The sequence below is a fragment of the Equus asinus genome, chromosome 8 (assembly GCF_041296235.1).
Source record: "Equus asinus isolate D_3611 breed Donkey chromosome 8, EquAss-T2T_v2, whole genome shotgun sequence".
NCBI lineage: Eukaryota > Metazoa > Chordata > Mammalia > Perissodactyla > Equidae > Equus > Equus asinus.
Genome location: NC_091797.1, coordinates 99637191 through 99659853, shown reverse-complemented (window position 1 = coordinate 99659853; position 22663 = coordinate 99637191). Strand labels below are relative to the sequence as shown.

At 54.8% G+C, this 22663-nt stretch overlaps 2 protein-coding genes across 18 annotated transcripts in view; one reads left to right on the top strand and one right to left on the bottom strand.

The window, feature by feature from the left end:
* Positions 1-6838: 6838 nt before the first annotated feature.
* On the top strand, positions 6839-13280 carry LOC106822092 (coiled-coil domain-containing protein 74B-like). 7 transcript variants are annotated; one of them, XM_044775359.2, is made up of 8 exons: positions 6840-7214; positions 8351-8395; positions 10115-10174; positions 11252-11402; positions 12322-12394; positions 12470-12549; positions 12631-12702; positions 12870-13273. In XM_044775359.2, the coding sequence occupies exons 1-8, from the start codon at positions 6884-6886 to the stop codon at positions 13006-13008; spliced, it is 951 nt and encodes a 316-aa protein (XP_044631294.2). In that variant the 5' UTR covers positions 6840-6883; the 3' UTR covers positions 13009-13273. The 7 variants fall into 7 exon arrangements, with proteins under 7 accessions (XP_044631290.2, XP_044631294.2, XP_044631291.2 ...); XM_044775358.2 differs by having other exon boundaries at positions 6842-7214; positions 11240-11402; positions 12870-13276; XM_044775357.2 differs by having other exon boundaries at positions 6842-7214; positions 12205-12394.
* Positions 13281-13869: 589 nt separating this feature from the next.
* Positions 13870-22663, bottom strand: part of MED15 (mediator complex subunit 15) — a 66483-nt gene continuing 57689 nt past the window's right edge. For 9 of the 11 annotated variants that reach the window (XM_014827138.3, XM_014827139.3, XM_070516606.1 and 6 more), the window contains 9 exons: positions 19017-19153; positions 18792-18919; positions 18424-18558; positions 18283-18346; positions 17138-17204; positions 16477-16637; positions 16214-16380; positions 15641-15739; positions 13870-14932 (listed from right to left, as the gene is read on the bottom strand). In XM_014827138.3, coding sequence (XP_014682624.1) covers positions 14796-14932; positions 15641-15739; positions 16214-16380; positions 16477-16637; positions 17138-17204; positions 18283-18346; positions 18424-18558; positions 18792-18919; positions 19017-19153 — 1095 coding nt within the window. In that variant the 3' untranslated portion in view covers positions 13870-14795. Of the gene's footprint in view, positions 14933-15636; positions 15740-16213; positions 16381-16476; positions 16638-17137; positions 17205-18282; positions 18347-18423; positions 18559-18791; positions 18920-19016; positions 19154-22663 lie in introns of all 11 variants that reach the window. The other 2 variants (XM_014827140.3, XM_070516607.1) reach the window with 1 other exon arrangement.

Below are 22663 nucleotides of genomic sequence, written 5' to 3'. Positions count from 1 at the left end.
AAAGAATCAATGATCGATGAACCCAAAAATGAAGATGTAAAATTACAAAAATAAATAATAGAGGAGCTAAGAATAATAACAGGAGTGTATAAGAGGGCGGGGTTGGTGACACAAGTGAGTTGAATCCTCATCTATCACAACAGGAAGCCAAAGTGGGTCATCTTGCAAACAGCAAGGAATAGTGGCAAAAGCACAGCATGGAGCGCCGCGGAGGGCACCGCGCGAGGACACGGCCCCAAACACGCACAGTGTTGATGTCTAGGGAGTTGTGGACAGTGGCAGGCAAGACTGAAGCCTTTCTGTGCTGGTCTATTTGAAGATTTTCATTATATCAATTTTATTAAAGGAATACATAAATTTAAAAGAAAAAAGGATAAAATGGGCGTGCACCTGACTTGCTGTCTCCCGGGAACAGCACTGAGGAGTTACTCAGTAAATCAGGGTTTCCCATCCAAACCACTAAATGCTAAATCCCTCCAATTTGGCCCCAAAGAAATTTGTTTCTGTACTCGTGAGAGAGTACACCCAGGATTTACCTTGTCTCCCATAGATGTCATCCTTCAACTCCCGCCATCACCACCTGGAGCCAGTCAGGCTGCGAGTCTCCTCCGTCAGAGCTGAAGGGCGCCCTTGAAGACGCACCCTCGGCCAGGAAAAAAATCACTGAGTCACGGTTCCTACAGGTTGCAGACACTAGTTTTGAAGAATACTCTTTCCTGCCTGGCTTTGGGTCACTCTCCGATACCTTCACGGGTCAGGCTTTTGGTGTTGTATCTAAAAAGTCATCGCCAATCCCAAAGTCACTGAGATTTTTCTCTTATTTTACATCTTCTTGTGTTCTCTTGTATCTTCTAGGAGTCTTATAGTTTTGCATTTTACATTTAGATCTATGGTCCACTTTTGAGTTAATTTTTGTGAAAGGGGTAAGGTCTGTGTCTACATTATTATCATTATTATTATTTTGAACGTGGATGTCCAGTTGTCGAAGCACCACTTTTAAAAAAGATTATCATTTCTCAGTTGAATTGCTTTTCCTTCTTTGTCAAATATTAATTGACTATATTTGTTTGGGTTTATTCCTGGGCTCTATTCTATTCCACTGATCCATCTGTCTGTTCTTTCCCCAGTGTCACCCTGTCCTGACTGCTGTAGCGTTACAGTAGATCTTGCATCCGGTAGCATCAGTGCTCCGACCTTGTCCTTCTCCGTCATACGGTGTTGGCGCTTGCGGGTCTTTGCCATCTCCTTATGAACTTGACAGTCAGTTTGTCGATAGCCACAAAATAACTTGGGGTTTTTTTGGGGATCGCACTGAATCTAGAGATCATGTTGGGAAGAACTGACCTCTTAATAATTTTGAATCTTCCTATCTGTGACCATGGAATATGTCTCCTTTTATTTAAATCTTTTTTATTTCTTTCATCAGAGTTCTGTAGTTTTCCTCACATAGCTCTTGTACATATTTTGTTATATTTATCTCTATTTCTTTCTCTCTTTTTTTGGTGGTAATTTTAATGGTGAAGTGTTTTTAATTTCAAATTCCAATTGTTCATTGCTGGTTTAGAGAAAATCAATTGACTTTTGTATGTTAACTTTGTATCCGGAAACCTTGCTGTAATTGCTTATTAGTTCCAGGAGTTTTTTTATTGTTGTTGATTCTTTGGGATTTTCTATATAGACAATCATGTCGCTGTAGACAAAGACAGTTTTATTTCTTCTTTCTTTATCTGTACACATTTTATTTCTATCTCTCATCTTATCGCACAAGCTAGGGCTTCCTGCATGAGGTTGAATGGAAGTAATGAAAGACAATGTCCCCACTTTGCTCCTGATCTTAGTGGGAAAGCATCTAGTTTCTTGCCACTAAATATAATGTTAGATGTAGGTTTTTGGTAGATGTTCTTTACCAAGTTGAGGAAGCTGCCTTCTTTCTTACTTTGCTGAGAGTTTTTGTCATGAATAGGTGTTGGATTTGGTCAAATGCTTTTTTCTGCATCTCTTGATATCATATGATTTTTCTTCTTTAACCTAACTGATTTTTAAGTGTTGAACCAGCCTTGCATGCCTGGAATAAATCCTTTGTGGTTGTAGTATATAATTCTTCTTTATACATTGTTGGGTTAACATTGATAAGACTTTGTTGAGGATTTTTGCAACTATGTTTATGAGAGACTGATTTGTAGTTTTCCCTGTAATGTCTTTGTCTGGTTTTGGGGTAATGCTGACCTCATAGTATGAGTTGGGAAGTATTCTCTCTGCTTCTATTTTCTGAAAGACATTGTAGAGAACTGACATAATTTCTTCCTTCAATATTTGGAAGAATTAACCCATGAACCCACCTGGACCTGGTGCTTTCTGTTTTGGAAGGTTATTAATTATTAATTCAGTTTCTTTCACAGATATATACCTATTCAGATGGTCTACTTCTTGTGAGTTTTGGTAGATGTGTCTTTCAAGGAATTGACCCATTCCATGTAGGCTATCAAATTTGTGGGCATACAGTTGTGCATAATATTCCTTTATTATCCTTTATGCCCACGGGATCAGTAGTGATGGCCCCTCTTGCATTTCTGATGTTAGTAATTTGTGTCTTCTCTTTTTTTCTTAGCTTGGCTAGAGGTTTGTCAATTTTATTGATCTTTTCAAAGAATCACCTTTTAGTTTTGTTCATTGTCTATACTGATTTGCTGTTTCCAATTTTATTAATTTTTGCTCTAATTTCTATTATTTCTTTTCTTCTGCTGCTTACTTTGGATTATTTTACTCTTCTTTTCTAGTTTCCTAAGGTAGAAGCTTAGGTTACTGATTTCAAATCTTTATTCTTCTCAAATATATGCATTCTGTGCTATAAATTTCTTTCTGTATGCTGCTTTCATTGCATCCCAAAAATTTTGATAAATTTTATTTTCATTTAGTTCAAAATATTTTAAAATGTCACTTTAGATTTCTTCTTTGACCCATGTGTAATTTAGAAGTGTGTTGTTTAATCTCCATGTATTTTGGTGCTTTCCAGCTATCTTTCTGTTACTGATTTCTGGTTTAATTCTATTGTGTTTTGAGAGCATACATTGTATGACTTCTATTCTTTTAAATTAGTTAAGGTATATTTTATAGCCCAGAATGTAGTCTGTGGGTGAATGTTCTGTGTGGCTCGAGAAGAATATGTATTCTGCTGTTGTTGGATGAGGTATTCTAGCATGTCTCTTAGTTGATTGATGGTGCCATTCAGCTCAACTATGTCCTTACTGGTTTTCTGCTGGCTAGATTTGTCCATTATTTATTCCTTCTCTAACACTCTTCCTTTCTTTATATAGAGCTGAATTTATTATCTATATCAGTTTTCTTCCTTCTGAAGAATTTCTTTTAATATTTCTTGCAGTTCTGTTGGTAACGAAGTCCCTCAATTTTTGTTTAAGAAAGACTTTATTATTTCTCCTCCACTTTTGAAGGAAAATTTAGCTGGATACAATACTCTAGGTTGGTGATTTTTTTTCTTTCAACACTTTAAATACTTCTCTCCACACTTTCATTGCTTGCACAATTTCTGAGGAGATGTCCAAGGTAATTCTATCTTTGCTCCTCTGTAGGTAAAGTTTCTTTTCCTCCCTCTGGTTTCTTTCAAGATTTTCTCTGTCTTTAATTTTCTGAAGTTTGAATGTTATATGCTTAGAAGTAGAATTTTTGGTGTTTATCCTGCCTGGTGTTCCCTGAGCTTCCTGGATCTGTGGTTTGTTGTCTTTTATTAATTTTGTGAAATTATCAGTCATTATTGCTTTAAATATTTTTTCTGTTCCTTTTTCTCTTTCTTCTCCTTCTGGTATTCCCATTATGTATATGTTATACCTTTTGTAATAGTCCTAGAGTTCTTGGATATTCTGTTCTGTCTTTTTCATTCATTTTTATCTTTGCATTTCGGATTTGGAAGTTTCCATTGACATATCTCCAAGCTCACTGATTCTTTCCTTGGCCGTGTCCAATCTACTGATGAGCCCATCAAAGACATTTTTCACTTCTATTATAGCGTTTTTGATTTCTCACATTTCCTTTTCATTCTTAGAGTTTTCATGTCTCTGCTTACCTGACCCACCTGTTCTTTCACGTTGTCCACTTTTTCCATTAGAGCCCTTAACATATTAACCATAGTTATTTTAAATTCCAACATCTCTGCCATATCTGAGTCTGGCTCCGATGCTTGCTCTGTCTCTTCAAATTGTGACTTTGTCTTTTAGTGTGCCTTCTAATTTTTGTTGAAAGTTGGACATGAGGTTTTGGGTAGAAGGAACTGAGGTAAATAGCCCTTCGGTGTGAAATTTTATGTTTATCTGGCTAGGGTTTAGTGCATGTTTATTGTTTGCTATAGTCATAGGTGTCAGAGGCAAAAATGTTCTCTGGTACCCTCATTTTTGTCTTTTCTGTTGTCTTTGGGTTTTCCCAGAGACTCCTAAAATAAGGGTTGAGATGAGTAATTCTTTCACTTGTATCCCTTGCTTTTATACAGGTGCCTTATTGATGTGGGGGTACAGTGTGGAGAAAGGGGCTGGATGGGGCTAGAACTGGGTACTTCCCTTCCTCCAGGTCAGTTAGACTCTGGTGAAATCTCAGTCACTTTAACTCCTTTGGCCTTCTTAGTTTCTTTTGAGGGCAGGCCTTGTAAAGAAAAAAAGAATACTTTGGGCATATGTCAAAATGGCTACTTTCCCCTTCCTTCTGCTTGGAGCACAAGGGGCTTCTTTTCCATTCTTCCCTGGGATAACCTGGCAGGGATCCTGGAGTGTTAAACTCACAAAAACTTCCCAGCCCCTGAAGATCAGCCTTCCCTGGATTTTCTCTCTCAGACTTGTCCACACTGAGCCACACCAGCAATTCATTGATTACAGTTTAGAATTTCCTACCTACTTTGGTACTCATGCCTGCACAGGTTTCTGCTCCAATAAATTGTGATTCTCTCTATCCGCCTGTCTGTCTCTCCGATTTTGGGGGCAGGAGTTTGTCCTACGACCTGATTCTTTGATGGAGCTAATCTTTGATTTTCAGTTTGTGCAGCTTTTTCCCTTTGCGTGGATGGGAGAGAGACTGCCAGCCAGGGAACCAGTAAGGCTTTAGTTCTACGATTTCCTTGTTTTTTTTTTATACTTTCCCAATCATTTTTTAAGTTCTCCATGATTTCAATCATTATAGCCATCTTCTTCTGTAGATTTCTAACATATTTATTATAAATAAATAATACTTTTCTGTTAATTCTATTATCTCGAATTATTTGTGGATCTGTTTCTGTTGACTGAATGTGAATTTTTTTCTCTCGACTCAATCACATTTGCCTTTTTCTTTGCATGTCTGATATTTATTATTGTATATCAGATATTGTGGAGGATGGGTCATGGAGACTCTGAGTTCTGTTATTCTCTGAAGAGTGTTGAGTTTTGTCCTCTATGGAGTTGAATTACTGGAAGATCACAGTGAACTTGTGGAGGCTGGGCTTTAAATTTCATTAGGGCAGATATAGATATAGATATAGATATAGATATAGATATAGATATAGATATAAATATAGACATAGTTTTTTTTTTTTGGAGGAAGGTTAGCCCTGAGCTAACTACTGCCAGTCCTCCTCTTTTTGCTGAGGAAGTCTGGCCCTGAGCTAACATCCATGCCCAACTTCCTCTACTTTATATGTGGGACACCTGTCACAGCATGGCTTGCCAAGTGGCGCCATGTCCGCACCTGGGATCCAAACCCGCCAACCCCAGGCTGCCAAAGCGGAACATGCACACTTAACCGTTGCGCCACCAGACCAGCCCCAGGGCAGATATATTTTGATTTTTGCCCTTAGCCTTAGTGCAAATTCCTTATTTCTAGAACAAAGTCTCTATTTCCAAGCTGTGGCCCTTTTGGGTGGGGTTTAAATGGCAAACGGAGGCATTTACCAAGCTCCTGTAACTGTCGGACTCCAAACTCAGTCTGCCCGGAGTGGACTGTAAATGGCTCCCTTCTGCAGCTCTTCCCGCCTTCCAGCTCTGTCTTTCCCTGGGATCCTTGCGATCTTACCCACATGTGCAGTTCAGACTGGCAGCGCACTGGAAGGGAGTTTATAGCTTCCGGCTCCTCACCTGCAGAGGCTACAAACTTCCCATTATAACTCCCCTCAATTTTCAGCTGCGCTGTCCTCCCGAATTCCATCCTCCGCCTTCTGCAGCCAAGAAGCCCCTTGCTTCCTGTTTGCAGTCTAGCTCACTGGAAAGAGCCCTCAGGGGAAAGGCAGCTCTTCTTTCAATAACTGCCTCCCCGGCCCCGTTTCCGCCTGCTTTTTGTTCTTCTTCGGCCTTCTGACAACTGTTTCATAGATTTTGTCCACATTTCATATGGCACGATGGTTCTGCAATTATTAAAAGTAGAAACTCTACCTTTTGATTTTTTTTTTTAAGATTTTATTTTTTCTTTTTCTCCCCAAAGCCCCCTGGTACATAGTTGTACATTTTAGTTGTGGGTCCCTCTAGTTGTGGCACGTGGGACGCCATCTCAGCATGGCCTGACGAGCAGTGCCATGTCCATGCCCAGGATCCAAACCGGTGAAACCCTGGGCCGCCGCAGCGGAGCGCGGGAACTCAACCATTGGGCCACAGGGCGGTCCCTGCCTTTTGATTTTTGAGCCTGTAATCGTACCCTCTATTCAAAAAGTGAACTATTAAAACACAACAAGCGAACGGAATTAAATATAACGCCTACGTTGGCAAACGACTCCCTGACGTTCAACTAAGCCAGAGGCTGCCTTTCCAGCCCACGTGCGCGCCCCGCGCCGCCCAGGCCCCGCCCCCACCGCGCGCCCCGCCCCCACCGCGCGCCCCGCCCCCACCGCGCGCCACACCCAGCGGTCGCGCCCGTTTCCATGAGGACGCGGCGCCAGGCCGGGGCTGTCGGGCCACCGAGCTGGCGGACTTGCAGCCGCGGCGGCGGCGACATGAGCGCGGCGGGAGTGGCGGCCGGGCAGCGGCCTCTCAGCTCAGGGGCCCTGGGCTCCCGGGGGGCGTCGCGCCCACGCCTGCGCCCGTCCGCCGTCCCCCAGCCCCCGGGGCCGCACGGCGCGCAGCCCGGGCTCAGCGAGGCGCAGAAGCGGGTCCTGGACCTGGAGAAGAGCCTGCAGTTCCTGCAGCAGCAGCACTCGGAGACGCTGGTCAAGCTCCACGAGGAGATCGAGCACCTGAAGCGGGAGAACAAGGGTGAGTCCGCGCCTCCCGCGGTTGGGACCCGAGAGACGCAGACCGGCCCCCCAGGTGTCCTGAACCCTCACACGGCCCCCGGCCCCGACACAGCGCACGGGCTCTAGAAGCCGCAGGCAGGAACACGGCAGCGGGGGCTACCCGGGTCCTGCACGCCGGCTCGGGCTCCCGGCCCCGGGGCCGCAGATCCGGCGGTGTCGTCGTGGGCGGTGCCTCCGGGCGGCCCGCCCATCTGGCGGGGGCGGGCCCGGTGTGTCACTTCCCGAGGTAACCCGGCCAGCCGTCTGCTCTCCAGGCCGGGTCTGGTCCGCCTCGTTTATAAGTAAAACATAGGCCCCAAAGTACGAGTATACAGCTTAATGAATTTTCACAAACTAAACACACCCAGGTCCAGGGCAGACGTGCCGGCTCCAAAGGGATCCCTTGGCCCCACCCAGCCCCTCCTCAGACGGCTGCGGCCTGTGCCCCCAGTGTCCTCAGGGCGGGGCCTTCCTAACTTCACACCTCTCGTGGCTCCTCACTCCCGTGGGCCAGACCTGGAGCAGAATTTGGGGCCTCCCACGATGGGACCCTGTCCTCTCTCTGGCCTCCCTCAGCTGTAGCGAGGCTCCTCCGCCCACACATCCAAGCCTGCCTCGTTTCTCACTGCCCTCCTTTCTTCTGCTGCCTTTACCTGGAGCTCCAAGTATCCCCTCACTGGGTGTCCATTATGTCAGGACCCTCCCCTCCCCATGTCTTCTTGTCCAGCTCCTGTCCAGGGTGTCACTTGATATTGCACTGACCATGTCTGCTCATCCATGGCCAGGGGCTCCTGGAGGGCTAAGCCATCCTGACTCACCCCTGTATCCCTGGACCCCCAATCCCCTTGGCAGGGGGTGCCTTGTAGATGTCATCAATGGAGGGACGGACTTTGGGGGAGGCTCTCATGCAGGGACTATGGCTCTAGGAACAGCCAGGGGCGTTCCCGGCCCTAGGGCACCCAAGGCAGGGTCCTGGGGTGGGGTCCCGGCAGCCAAGGTCACGAGTGAGGTCCCTAGGGTCTCAGCAGGGAGGGAGCGGGCAGGGCAAGTCAAGCCTCTTCACTCAGAGTGGCTGCAGCTTCCAAAATGATGAGGAGAGCATGTGCTTGCTTTCAGATCTCCAATACAAGCTAATAATGAATCAGAAGCCGCAGAAGAGAGGTAAGACTGAGGCCTTGGAGTGCCTGATGGGAAGTTTCTGATGGCGGGAACAGCCCCTCCAGACTGCTGTGCCCACCTGGCTGCAGTGGCCCACTCACTGTCCCAGTGGGGAGGAGTCCTAGGGGACCTGGACAGACACCACTGTCCCAGCCACAGTGTGGGTGAATTTGGGCACTCAAGCACAGCAGGTGCCGTTCTTGGGGAAGTCAAGGCCTGAGGTTGTAACGGAGCGAAAAGGGGCTTGTTCGGCTCGCCGCAATCTAGTGCCAATCAATTGCAAACAAGCCGGTGGTTGAGAAAGGAAAGTTTATACGATTAGCATAATCGGAAGATGGCAGACTAGCGTCCTGATGAACCGTCTTCCAGTCATACAGCACCTTGAGGCAGGTGCACAGGGGAGACGGGCAGGGAAGGAGGGGGTGAGGGAGGTTGACTATCCGGTGAGATGAACTTCAAGGCGCCACGTTGTCTCTTTCCTCTGTCATTCGTGATGGGGACCAACGTGGGATTTTTCTTTCTGGAGGCCGTCATGTTCCTGGAAGCTCAGAGAACAAAGTTGTCTTATCACTGCTGGGAGATACGTAAGCAAGAGTCCTAGAACTAGCAGATCATGTATTTTGTAAAAGCTAGAGGTGCTTCATCATGGAGGCTGCGAGCAGGCTAGAATGTATAGAATGTATCGAGACTAGTGATTCGGGGCATGGTTACAGTGTTGCTTCCTTTCCCTAAGATGGCTTCCCTCATGCTAACTCAAGGTCTAGCTGTTAAAAGGTCTGTGCAGTATGGACAGTGGGCAGAGAAGCTGGTGGTGGGGGGCTGCCTAGGCCCTCCCCCTGCCCTCCCCAGACTCACTAACCTGCTGGGTTCTTTTTACTTGGATTGCTGCTATGGCCAGCCCCAGGCTCTCTCTCTGAAACGCTGGCCAGGCTCAGTGCAGCCCCAGCCCTGTGCCTCTTTCTCTCACACCCTGGGACAGGTGGCTCTGGGCACACTCCTTCCGGGGATCCTCCCTGCCATCTCCGCAGTGGCCGTGGAGGCTGGGGAAAGGGAGCTGAGGCACAGAGACCTGCAGCCAACTCTCTGGGGCCCTTCCTCATCTGTGGCCCACTCTCCTTGCCTGTCCCCCAGCCTGGCCCCGGGAGGCCCAGGTTGTCTTGGGCTTGCTCACCCCCTTACTTTTGGGGCCAAGTGTGACATGGGGAGGTAGCGTGCGTGGTGAGTGGTGTCAGCCCGGAATGCCTAGTCTGTGGAGTGTCCAGGGCTCTTCCTTCCTGGGAGAAACGCAGAGAACGGAGGGGTGGGACTTTCTCTGGCAGGACAGAGCAGCTCTAGTGAGCTGTTCTGGGCATGCAGCTGGGCCCGTTAGCAGTCCCAGTCTTACAGTGCTGGGGGTCCCCCGTGGGACATTGGGAGGGGTTGTGCTCCTACTTGGGACCTGCTGCTTCTTCAGTCCTGAGCCCCTGCTTTCTGGATGGCCCTCCAGGAAACCACCTTTCCCATGGCCTCGGCTCCCTCGGGCATTGGCCGGGTCTAGGGCTGCCTCACCAGAGTGTGGGGGAGGGCTCCACTTGGACGCATGGTCTGGGGCCTGCAAGGACAGGAGGTGGACACAGGGGGGCTGGCCTCTCGCCCACGGGGGTGTGCAGAAGCCGCTGGGGAAGCTGGGATGGAAGTGTTGCTGCCTCCATCTTGGGCTGACCCTTGTGCGTTCTCCCACAGGCAGCATCTCCAATTCCAGTTTTCAGTCCATCAAGTCTGTCTCAAATTCGACAGTGTCAGGTGAGAGTGCCAGTATCCTCTGTGTGCTCAGGGCTGGGGGAGGGGCAGGTGCTCACTGGGGCCCTGGGCCTGAACAGCCAGTGTCGGGTGCTGACCAGGGAGCTGAAAGCCCCTGGCGGTCCTCTCTTGAGCAGAACTCGGGGGAGCACCTTTGCCAGGCCCTGTGAAGATGGGGGTTGAGGGGCAGCTGAAGGGAGCCAAGGAGGGTGGCCCCCAGGTGCCATGAACTAAAAGCACCAGGAGGGGCTGAGGCAGGGTGGGACAGGACTGTGGGCTGGGTGGTGGGTGGCCAAAAAGCTGGGCATGCCTGCCTGCAAAGGCCTGATATCAACATGGGGCACAAGGCCCGCTGGCGGGCCCACCCTGGGGCAGGATGGTGGGCAGTGAGGCTCCCTGAGCAGAGCAGCCCCGAGGGCCCCTGAGCCTCCGCGTGGTCCTCCAGGGAGGGGGCAGTGCTCTGGCTGCCTGGCAGAAGCCCAAAGTAGGCAGGATGCAGGTGGGAGGGCCCTGCCTACGGAGCCTGCGCTTGTGGCAGAGGGAGGGGAGCTCAGAACCTCTTCTCCCCACTCTGCCTCCCCGAGAGGCCAGGCTCCCTCACCAGCAGTAGCCCCTGCCCTTCCATGCAGGGCCCAGGTGAGTGATGGGCCGTCCTCAGACAGGAAACCTGTGCAGGCGGGTCCCAGACCTCTCATTCAGTTTTGCTTTGCCCAAAGTGGCGCTCAGAGTCAGGGAACAGATTGTGGGGCCACCCCTCCACCCCCGCCCTGGTTTTTACTGAGGCCTGGGAGGGGTGGGGGTGTCCCTGATTCAGTTGCTTCAAGGAGCCAGCTTCCACCACCGTGACTCCGTGAGAGCATTCAGCAGGACCACCCACAGGCTGCATCCTCAGCCCACACTCTGGTCTCCCAGCAGCTCTCCTGAGGAGGCTGCTACCGTCTCCCCTCTACAAGGAGGAAGCTGAGGTGGGGGCGGGGGCTCCTTAGGTGCACACAGCCGCTCCTGGAGGACCTGGGCAGTAGCTCGTGATGCCTGCAGTCACTGGCCCTGTCTGGGTCTGACCTGCAGCAAACTCTCAAGGCAAGGCCAGGCCCCAGCCTGGTTCCTCCAAGAAGCAAGACTCGAAAGCTGACGTTCCCCAGAAGATGGAGCTGGAAGAGGAGCCACCAGGCGCCACCCTGCTTCACAACGGCAAGCTGGACAAGGCCGCTGGGACCCAGGGGCAGGCCAAGTAAGGCTTGGGGTTGCGTTCAGTAGGTTCACAGCTGCTTTGCCCTTCCATGTGGCCCAGTCTCCAGCGTGAACCGAGCTTGTGAAAGCAGACGGACTCAGGCCTCGTCCATCTGGTGGGCTCTACCTTCCCCCGCTCCCCTGGGCATCCTGCAGGCTCCCTGGGCTGACCTGAGCCCAGAAGAGGGGCTAGCAGCAGCCCCTAACACATTTTCTCAAAGAAAAGAAAAGGTAATTTGGCCTCCAAATTTAGCTTGCTTTTCACCAAGAAAACAGTGAGTTGGGTTCCCAGGCTCCACCCTGGAAAACATGCTCGGCCTTTGGAAGGCATGGAGCCATCAGGCCAGAGCAGGACGAGGCTCGTGTAACACCCAAGTTTCTGGGAATTCCCTGGAAAGCAGCAGTGAGCTGGACTTTGCATCTGAAAAGGGAACCCCATGTCCCCTGCGTAGTGTAGCTGGCAGGACGCACTCCTGCTTCTCTGCACCATCCTTAGATTCCCTCTGGATCAGCCCCACCAGGAGTGGGGTCACGACCGTGGGCAGCTAGGCAGCTCGAACCACGTCTGACCCTCAGTGTACCTTGAGAGGAGAGAAAGGGACAGGCCCAAGTCATGGCTGGCCCCAAAGACCCCCACCTGGGAGCACCCTGGTCAGAAGGGAGCCAGACCCCCGAGGAGCCTGGGTAGATGCCTGCTTCCCCACACTGGCCTCACACTGGCATGGGCACTGCTCCGAGCAGAGATGGTGGGTGGTTAGACCAAGCCTGGCAGGCCACCTCTGGGCTGCTGCACTGATTTTCAGAGACGAGGAAGTGGAGACCTCTAATGCAGTGGCCACCTCAGTGGCGGGCAGCCAGCACAAGGTCAAGCAGGTGACGGGGGCACCCCCCTCAATGAGCCTGCCCCCCCACCTGCGCAGGCCCACCACGCTTCAGCAGTGCGAGGTGGTCATCCGCCAGCTGTGGAACGCCAACCTCCTGCAGGCGCAAGAGGTGAGGCTCGGGCAGAGGGAGCGCCCCGTGCCTCTGCTGGCCCTGCCCACCACGCCTCTTCTCCTTGCCTTTCAGCTGCAGCATCTCAAGTCCCTCCTGGAAGGGAACCAGAAGCCTAAGGCTGCCCCCGAGGAGGCTGGGCCAAGTTCTCCCAAGTGCGTGCCCCTGGGTGGCGCCCACCCCGTCACGGCAGGGTCTGCTCATCTGGGGCTCACTGCTGACTCTTCCTTCACTAGGGACCAGGAGGCCCTTCACCCGGGGGCCATGCAGTTCCCCAAGGTCCCCACCAAGGGCGTCTCTAAGAAATGGTGAGTGCTACTGGCACTGGGGGTGGGGCGGCCTCCAAGCCCAGGGCTTGCAGGGCCAGGGCACAGCAGCAGAGCGGGCCCTGGCCCAGTGCCTTCACCGTGGCCCCACTCCCAGCCCAGCGTGCGCTCCCAAGGTGCCTGCGCTGACCCGCCTCTGCCCCCACCAGCCTGATTCTGAGCCCGATGCCAGTGGCGGAGCGAGCCATCCTGCCGGCGTTGAAGCAGACCCTGAAGAGCAACTTCGCGGAGCGGCAGAAAAGGCTGCAGGTGGTGCAGAGCCGGCGGCTGCACCGCTCTGTGCTCTGAGCGCTCGCCCGCACCCTCCTTGCAGCCAGGCCTCCCACGACCTGCGGCTCGAGACGCTAACCCTCTCTACATAGCACTTCAAAAGAATTCTACTGCGCTTAAGCCAAGCTGATTCCAGACAAAACTCATGGCAGAGAAAGTACTTGGTTTCAGAACTGAGAAACTTTTCTTGCTCGGTATTTTGTTATTCTGCATTTACACAAAAACATTATGAAGTAAGTATTACCCTCCTTGTTGAAGACTGGAAATAAAGCTCGTTTCTCCCAGTTGTGAGTCTCGTCCTTCACTGGCTATCAGGCGTCACTGTCCCGCCATGTACCCCTAGCTCTGCTCCCTGCAATGGGAAGGGCCTGCCAGGCAGTCACCCTGGCTTGTCCAGGGCCCAGCAGCTGCCCGAAGAGGACAAGCTCAGGCACAGCACACACCCCCTTCCTGGAGCACAGGGGGCTGCCCTCTAGGCACACATCCAGGAGACAGAGCCGCCCTGTGGAGCGCACCCTCCCCAGGGAGGGCTCCGCCCTGTGACGGCCTCATGCCAGCCCCTCAGGTGCCAGAACAGCAGGTTCCTAGGCCTCACGGTGTGGTCAGCACTAGCCAGCCAGGACAGTCATCCCAGCCCCACTGGCTGTTTCCTCAATGCAAATCTCTGCCTCTTCCCACTTTGGGGAACAAGCACTTTGCCAGAAACTTGGGGGTGAACCAAGATGAGGCACTGACACTGTCAGATGAGGTGAACTAAGGCCTGGCTATCCATGGACAGCTCCAAGGTGGTGGACCTGGCTCAGCCCTGACAGTGTCCCTCACTGGACAGTGGGCCCTGGACTTGCATGGGGGGGACGACACAGTGATGAATTCATGACAAACACGGGAATAATAAATTTATTATAGCAACCACAGATGACACGGTAGTGCACATACAAAAGGGGGAACCTCTTGTCGCCAGAGGGCCAGCTGGCCGATGCCCTGTCAGGGAGCCTTCACTCTCTGGATTGGCTCCGACGATGCTGGGTCCCGAGGACAGAACCCTGACCCAAGAGTGGGCCCAAGGGTCCAACTAGTGGGCATGGGGCCAGGAAAAGGATCCACCCAGATGCTCCTGGCTCCCCAGGCACCCCCACAGTGCTGAAAGGGCCCCCAGGGCTTGAAGGGAGAATGCCATGAGGTATGAGGCCCAGCTGATGGCAGGGGACTCACACTGCCCACAGGCCGGCCTTCCCTCTTGACACAGCCAGCACCCCTGGATCCGGGAGCTTCCCTGTGGCGTGCTGCAGGCAAGTGTGCCCCATGCCAACTGTGGCGCGGTCTGAACCCAAAACCGTGATCAGAAAACTCTGTGTGTTTTGAGGGTTTCCTACGTTTTCCATGTTCCCCTACAGAAACAGGGAGAAGTGTTTTGTGGCACACACACAAGAGCCTCGAACGAGATCCTGAGTTCTCCCCATGCTGTGGAGGAAGGACGTGGGCCCTGCAGAGGCCGTGGGGACAGTAGCCCAAGGAACGCAGGGACTAGAGGTGTGTCTGACTCCCTGGAAGAAGTCCCACCCCCACCCCCAACAAAGCCAGCTCCGCAGCCACCTGTCCCTGTCCTGTACAAGTGTGGGAAAATGTTTGGCAGGTCCCCAAGGCAGAAGATAAAAGCAGGAAAGCAAATCTAAGCCCAGACTCTCTAAGGAAGCCAACACCTAGAAATGTCCGACATGAGGCATATGTCTGCTGCGGCCCCGACAAGGCTGCCGGCTGCCCCCACGGTCCTTGGCCGGTGGCCCGAGGTGGAGTGGCGGTGGCAGCTAGGCTGCCGAGAGGCAGGCCTGGTGGATGCTCTGCGCCCAGGTGTTGAGCAAGGCCGTGACCGAGTGCTTGTCAGGGAGCTGCAGCAGCCTCGAGGTCATGCATCGGTGCACCGACTGCAGGAAGGGGTTGGCGTCTGCAACACAGCAGCAGGCCGTGAGTGCCGTGTTCTCAGCCAGGATGGCTGGTGCCTGCTGGGATCGTGGCCCAGGCAAGCGACTCGCTGGGAAGGAGCTGCTCCTAGAGGCATAAGACTGACATCTGGGCACTCTACCCAGCCCCGGTGACCAGGGATGCCACCCCCCACACAGTGGGGTGGCGGCGGGCTCTCCTCTTGGGCCCACAAGTCAGTGGAGAACTGGAATGTGAATGGGCCTGGAGCCCAGGGCTTCCCCTCAGGGACAGCCTCAGGGTTCCAGTACCAGCCCTCTGTGCGCCAGTTCTGAGCCTCAGGGGGACTGTCCGCAACCTCAGGGCTTTCTCTAGGCCTCTGGCTTGGAACCATGTCACCCAGAAGAGGCCTCATGAGCCCAAGCTCCCATCTGTGCCTCCATGTCATCAGCCTTGTAGGGGCCATAGAGGCCACCAGGCCTGCTCACCCCTTACCCACTCAACCCAGCTGCTCTGGGACTGTAAGACAACAGGCAAAGGGAAACAACGAAGGCAGAGACCCTTCTCCCTCCAAGGGACTGCTGGGCAACCCATTCTTGTCTACAAAGGGGGAGCCAGAGGAGGAGGCCTCTGTGGGGTTGGGGGGGTGGAGGACACATGGAGGAAAACCTGGTTGCCCAGAGCTGACCGTCTGTCTTGGGCCTCCCCACGGCCGTCATCTTGGCTCACCCACCGTACTGCCACTGCCGGTCAATCCACAGCGGGCTCTGGGCTGGGTAGTCGGCAGGCACGCTGAGCTCCAGTGGCGGCACACTTGGGAGGTCCTTGTCATCTGTAACACAAGGCTGTGCGTGTGACCTGGCCTGCCCCACCTCACAGCCCTGCTCCTAAACAGAGCTCTTCACACCCCAGAAGGTTCTGGTGAGGCTTGCTGTAAAGCCTGGAGATCACTCTGACTTCAGTTTCCACATCTCCCCAGGGGCTCAGGGAAGCAGAGCCACACCTGGACGGGAGGGAGGGGCTTCCCTGGCACGTGGGGGGAGGTGAGAGTGTGTGGGCTCACGGCCCAGCCCTCAGTGCAGCCCTCAGCGCAGAAGGGCAGCTCAGGCAGGCTCTGACAGGGATGGGGGACTGCGGGCCTGGGGCTGTGGGGTGAGCAGGCACGTCTGTGGGAGGCTGAGCCCGTCACGGTGAATGGAGTGTGCGGCGCTGGGCTGGGCTGTTCTGTGCCCCGTGTGGCCAGAGTTCAGGGCTGCAGTTCAGGGCTTACTCTCCCAAGTCTGCCCTGCTCTCCCCGAGTACTCACCCAGCTTGCATATCAGGTGGACGGTGCCGTTGTTACTGCAGTGAGAAGGGTCCAAGTTCACCAGGAACTTAGGGTCTAATCTGGCCACTTCCCCCTGAAGCACATTGGGGATGCTCTGCTTCTCGTCCTCTTCAAACTTACGCTTCCGGGCGCACACCACTGGGGCCCTAGAGGAGGCGGCTGTGGTGACCACCCCAGGCTAGGCTGTGGCCATGGCCTGCCAGCCGCCGCCTACTGCCAGGCTGAGCTTGTACTGTACGTACGTGACGGGTGGGCCGTGGATGGCTGTCATGGCCGGCACGAACGTGCGGTACAGGGAGTGGTTGAAGACAGGCGAGCGGATGTTGGCCAGGACAGCATCCAGGAGCGGCTGGCACAGGTACTGCTGTTTGGTTGGCGGCACTGGGGGCGGTGGGGGCGTGGGCTAGGACAGGGGTGGGCGGGTCAGCAGCCTACTCCTGAGGAGGCTTTCCAGACCCCAAGGTCCTCATTCTCACAGTCAGACTTCCTGTGGCTTCCCCACAACCTCTGCCCCCTGCAGACAAAGACGGCTGATTCTCTCACCCCCTGTAACCTTGACCTCCCCTGGAGTCCCCTCTCCTGGGGGCCTGGCCTTATGCTGGGTGTGTGGAAGCAGGATGGCAGCGTGCACAAAAGCCCAGGGGATGGAGGAAGCCTCCATGGAGCCTCAGCCAGAGGGTGATTTCTCCCATGTTCCTATGCATGCTGTCCCGCCCCACCCCCAACCACAGACCGGACCAGGAAGAAGACCCCCAGGGACCTCAGGCTGCCCCCTCTGCTCACGCTGACTGACTATGAAGGCTCCTCCCAGCTTGCGATTCCAAGTTGCTATGGGGTGGACCCTGACCTCCCGGAAATACCTGCAGCCCTTCAAACACCACCAGGCTATGGAGCCCTACTCACCACCGCCATGTCATTTTTGAGTTTCTCCAGGGCGATCTCACATTTTTGCAGCGTTTTCAGGGGGCACCTGTGGGGAGAGGGACTGGCTGACCCTCTGTGCTGGAGGATGGGGAAGCTGGCAGCTCACACGTGCTGATCCCAACCACTGCCCATCTGGCCTCCTCTGGATGGAGCCAGCCCCAGGGCCTTGGCCACCAGAACCCCAGTGGGAGTCTAAGGCAAGGTGGTCCCGCTCCCAGGAGCTGTCTGGACCTGGTCGGGAGAACAAAGCATACATGTGATGGGTCAAGGGAAGGGACAGAAACCAGGCCCCTGACCAGGCTGGTGTGGCTTCGGTCTCATCTAAGCCAGGCCCCTGCCCACCCTGGCCCTGTAACTCCAGTGAGAGATCAACCCAAGAGGGCCTGGAGGGCTGTCTGGCTCCAACAGGCCTGTTTCACAGTGTCCAGCATTCTGCCCAAATAAACAGAACAACGACAACCTTCTAGAAGAGGGGCACAGCCTGAGCCAAGGCCCTGGGCAGAGGGAAGTAACCCAAAGGCCAGTCCACGTGAACAGCTCTGTGGCACTGCCCAAGCTCTGGCACTCATAGCAGCCTGTGACCCATGGGCAAGGGAAGGGGTGTGCGTGTGGTGTCAAGAACCTGGTGCTCCACTACCATCCAAGTGATTCTCGAGGCACCGTCTTGTTTCATTTTCACAGCCAACGCATGTGAGCCGCAGCTGCCCCCTTTGCAGATAGGGTAACTGAGGCACAGCCACTTGCCCCAAGGCCACCGGCAAGTCACGTACAGGGCTGAAGGTTGGACTGAGGCCCGTCATGGCCAGCTTCATCAGTGACGGCCACTCCAAGCCCACACCCAGCCAACAGCCTGATGACGCAGGGCTGTGATGGCCACAGGGTGGAAGTGTGATGGCCCCAGCAGCAGCCCGGAGCACAGCACAGGCTGGGCGTTGGCAAAGGAACAGGCTAGGGGCTCGGAGCTCCAGCAGACACACCTAAGTGGAACCCTAGGGCCCTTTCTCTGGATTCCACCTTGGTACCAAGAGTCTGTCCTAGGCTGGACCAACCAAGCCCCCAGGGACCCTCTGTGAGCCGTGGGCACAGCACTGGTCTTCCCCTAGGGGTCTGTGAGCAAAGCTCACCGCTTGGAGGGGTCTGTCAGGATGTCCAGAAGGCTCTTCATCTTACTCAGGTCTTTTTTTCTGTCTGGGACAGAAGAAGGGACATTAAGACGCAGGCCTGGGGTATCCATGGGCCCCGCCCCCGCCCCGGCCCAGCCCCACCTTCATTCTTGTCGATCTTGTTGATCATGCGGCGCAAGGGTTCGATGTACTTGGACAGCTGCTTCAGCTTGTCCAGGTACTGCTGCTCCTCGGCCTGGCTGGAGCCCGCTGGGCTCATGACTGAGCTGGGGTTCACTGCAGGACACAGCTGGGTGAGCACGGCCCCAGCCCACAAAGGGCCAGCTCTCCACAAGCCCTAATGGTGGGACGCTGGGGCTCCAAGGGGTTCCAGAGCTCACTCACCCTGTTATAAGCTGAGGCCTTGCGAGGGTGAGGGGGCGACCCTCAGCACCTCAACTTGCAGGGCTGTGTGCAGGTCACACGATGGCTCTGGGCCTCAGGCCATGCCCACCCCAGGCCCGACTTACCAGGGGTGTTTAAAGGTCCCGGGGAGGGGACGCTGAAGTTCTGTGGGGTGCGCGCTGTCACTGGACTCTGGGAGGGCTGCGGCGAGGGGCTGGGCAGGAAGCTACTGGGGGATGGGGCAGGGCCGGAGCTGCAGCAAAGTGAAAGGAAGCATGGCTGTGAGCTGGGGCACCAGGCAGGCCCCGCCCTGGGAGCCAGGCAGGGAAGGGCACCCCGGCCAGGCCTACCTGACGTTGGAGTTGGGCTGCGAGCTGGGCTGGCCGGGCTGTGGGGACGGCTGGGGGGGAGGGGGCATCGACTGCGGGGTCTGCACCTGCTGGCCCGGTGACGGCGAGGACAGCATGGTGAGGCTGTTCTGGCTGACCTGGAAGTGGAGGGGGCTCAGCCTGCTCGCCTGCCACATACTGTCACTCCTGCTACCCCCCTGCTCCCACCTGCCCAGGCTTGGATCCATCTGCACGCACAAGCCCCTTCTCTCTCTCACAGCCTCACCACACACCCTTGTCTTTCTCTGACACCCTGCCTCTCAGATACAAACACAGGCACGCACTCCGCCATCCTGTGGGAACACACACACAAGTGACCGCGGTGCTGGCAGAAAGGCCAGGCTGGGCAGCTCTGGCTCCTCGGCAGGGGAGATGCATGAAGACCATGGGTTTCTGGGCTGGTCTTCATAGGAATGGGAGTCTGTGGAGGGAGGCCAGGGAAGGCCTATGGCTTCAAATGGCACTGCCTGGCCTGCCCTGGCCTACGATGCTCTCCTCTGCGAGCCAGTGAGGACCTTGTTCTGTGAGAGCTGGGACAGTCTTCCCGTATGCTTCCACGAACCCCCTTTGCCCCCTAGGCCACAGGCAGCCCCAGCTCTGACGGCGCAAAGGACAAGCTCAGATGCAGGGTGGTGGCGGAGACCGTGCCTGACATTGTGTCCCACTTGGACCTGCTTAATGGAAGCAAAGTGGCCCGTGTCAGCACACCTGGCCTGGGGCTCCTGAGTCTGATGGCGGACCAGCCCCCTCCTGGACTGGCAGACCTGCTGGGAGGGGCAAGTGGCTCGGCGTTATTCTCAGAGGCCCCTTCCTTGTCTGCAGAGGCAGGGCTCACCTTACTCCCTGCAGTCCTCATCAGGGAGGACACAAACAGGGTCAACTGCACCACTGTGATCACTAAGGACAATGCCATATTTGCCTGTGAACTCCACAGGCTGAAACCATACTGCCCAAGAACCACGAACAAGGATGTGTTTAACAATCACTTTCTGTGGGAGAAGCAAAGACGGCAGTTCTGGGTGGTGAGGACAGCTGTGGGGAGATGGCTGCCTGCTAGCCTTTGGGTACCTAGCCTCCCCTGGAACGAGAGCCGCCTCGCCAGTGCCCGGTGATGGTGGCATAAAGGCCTGGCCCCTTGCCACACATGGACCCCCCTCAAAGGCCCTACCAGCTTCACAGCTCCCAAGGGTTGGTGGTGGCATCTCCCATACACTGGTCAACCTCCTGCACACCAAGTGTTCCCTCAGAGCCTGCTTCCTGGACCACAACCCTCCCACCCCTGGATTGTCCAGTTCTGCAGACCAACTCCGCCCTTCTCCCACACACTCCTCCACCACAGCACTGGGAGTACTGGGTCAGGATCACTCTGAGTGGCTTGCTGCTTTCTCAGTCCTTGACAGGGAACAGGAAGGAGTGTTTGGAGGAGCCCAGATCCCTCCTCACCCACCCCGTCCCACCGGCCCTACGCCCGCCCCTTCTCCCAGTACCACGTGGACAAAGCTCCCGGAGTGAAACAGGACTCCTCTCCTGCTCTTTGGCTTCCTACCCTTCCTACTGAGTGTATGGGACAGAGATGCACGGGATGCTGGCACAGCAGGGGGCACAGGAGCCATGTCATGACACTTCCAACACAGCTGAGTCAGAGGGGCACCAAATCCAAGCTGGACTGTGCTCTTTCCACCACGTATGACAGGGCCCCCAGCCAGGGAGTGGAGTGGCGGGAGTGAGTGACCTCAAGCCTCTGGCTGCCAGGCCAAGGGGACAACATGGTGCCAGGTGTTTCACGCTAACGTCAGCAAGGTCACAAATGGGCATGGGGTGGCTGAGTTTGCTGAGCTGAACAAGGGCAGCAGCTTTCTCCTGGGCAGGACTCGCCTTCATGGTGCCTGGGTGCACTGAGTCCTGGGGCAGGCAGCATGGCCCCGGCACTCGAAAATATGTTCTAGGATCCACCCAGGTGCCAAAAAGCTCCCAGGACTAGGAAGATGAACAGGTTGCCTCAGAAAAGTCTACACAGAGAACTACAGACAGTGCCAAGAAGGGGGAAGCAAAGGCCCTGGGGCCCCACCCCAGGCCTGGCCTTTCAGGTGGGGGAACTCTCCCTGCAGTGGTTTCCTTCTAAAGCCCTGCCATCACCTCCCCGATCTGCCGCCACTCTCTGCCCTGCACTCCCTGAAGGTGCCTCTTGCCTCGCCCTCTTCCAGCCTGGAAGTCAACCCTCCTCATGTGGCCTCTCCCTGACCACCTGGGCCCCACTTGCCCCAGGGAGGCGCCTCAGCCTCTGCTCGAGCAGCTGTCCCTTCAAGGTGTTCAGCCCTTGTCTGCAGCCTAAAGCTGGTGCCTCTCTGAAGGGCAACAAGGCACCTGCAGGGCATCACAGCTGGCACGAGGCTGCTGCAGTGGGAAGGCCATTTCCCAGCTCACTTTCCACCTGAATGTCTGAAGCTGTATTTTCAACAGCCCCCTTAGGGCTCAGACCACAGGGAAACGGCGCACTGTGCCCACACTGCCTTTGGATTCCACGGAGCCACTGAGCACGCACAGCTCCCCAGGCATGAGACAGAGGGTCTAAGACACAGCAAAGAGCACCTGCCTCCCTCCTGAGCCTGTCTCTCATGTCCAGCCCTGGGCTCTGCCCCTCTGGCCACTGGGGCCACCACTCTCAAGGCTGCTAAGGGAAACCCCTGGCCTCCGATATCCAATCCAGATCTCTCTGCAGCTGACAATTCCTCTGGAAAAATGCACAGTTCCAGTTGGCAGCAAACATATTCCCCGACAAGCCTTCAGGACCCTTGCTTGGGCTGCCAGCGCTGGGCAGCACGAGGCTCCCAGGCCTCCCAAGTCCCAAGCTGCCGCAGACACACCTGGTATGAGAAGCAGCCACCCAAAGGCCCATGTCAAGAAGGAACTGGCCTAGTGAGGCGCTTAACGAGACAGCAACCCCCGATCTGCAGGTTTATGTCAGGTCTGGCCGGCCTCTGGGGTGGAGGAGACCAGGACGGCTATGCTCCCTTAGTTACACAACGAGCCCTCTGGGGGAAGAGCGCCTGCTATGTCTCTGCATTTTTCTCCTCTCTGGGCATGTCCTGCCAGAGGCAGAGGCATGTCTGTCACAGCTGCCAGCAAAAGCCACAGGACGCAAATGCTGTAGCTCCCAGGGGAGGGAGGCTGCCATGCACCCCACACACCCTGTCACCTGCATGTCACAGATGGGGAGGTGAGAGCACAGAGGGAGGTGACTGGCTCAAGGTCACACCACTAGCAGGCGAGTCCAGGCACCTCAGCACTATCTGTTCCCTATGGCAAGGACAATCATATGGATAAGGGATCCCCAACTGATCACCCAGGCAGCCTGCAGAGAGCAGGAATGGAAGGCAGGGTAGACAGAGAGCAAGCAGAGGGGAAGTGGCCAGAGGGGAGGAAGGGCGACGAGGCCAGGCAACAGGGCAGAAAGGTTGGTCTGGGCAGCTTCGTGCCATGAAGAAATCTCAGGGGAAGCTGGTGGCACCACATGCTCCAGACCTCTTAGGACCACCTGCACCCACTGAATATCCCTGGAACTGCCCACGCTCCTGGCCACTGCACGTGACATGTCCCCAGGAGTCACC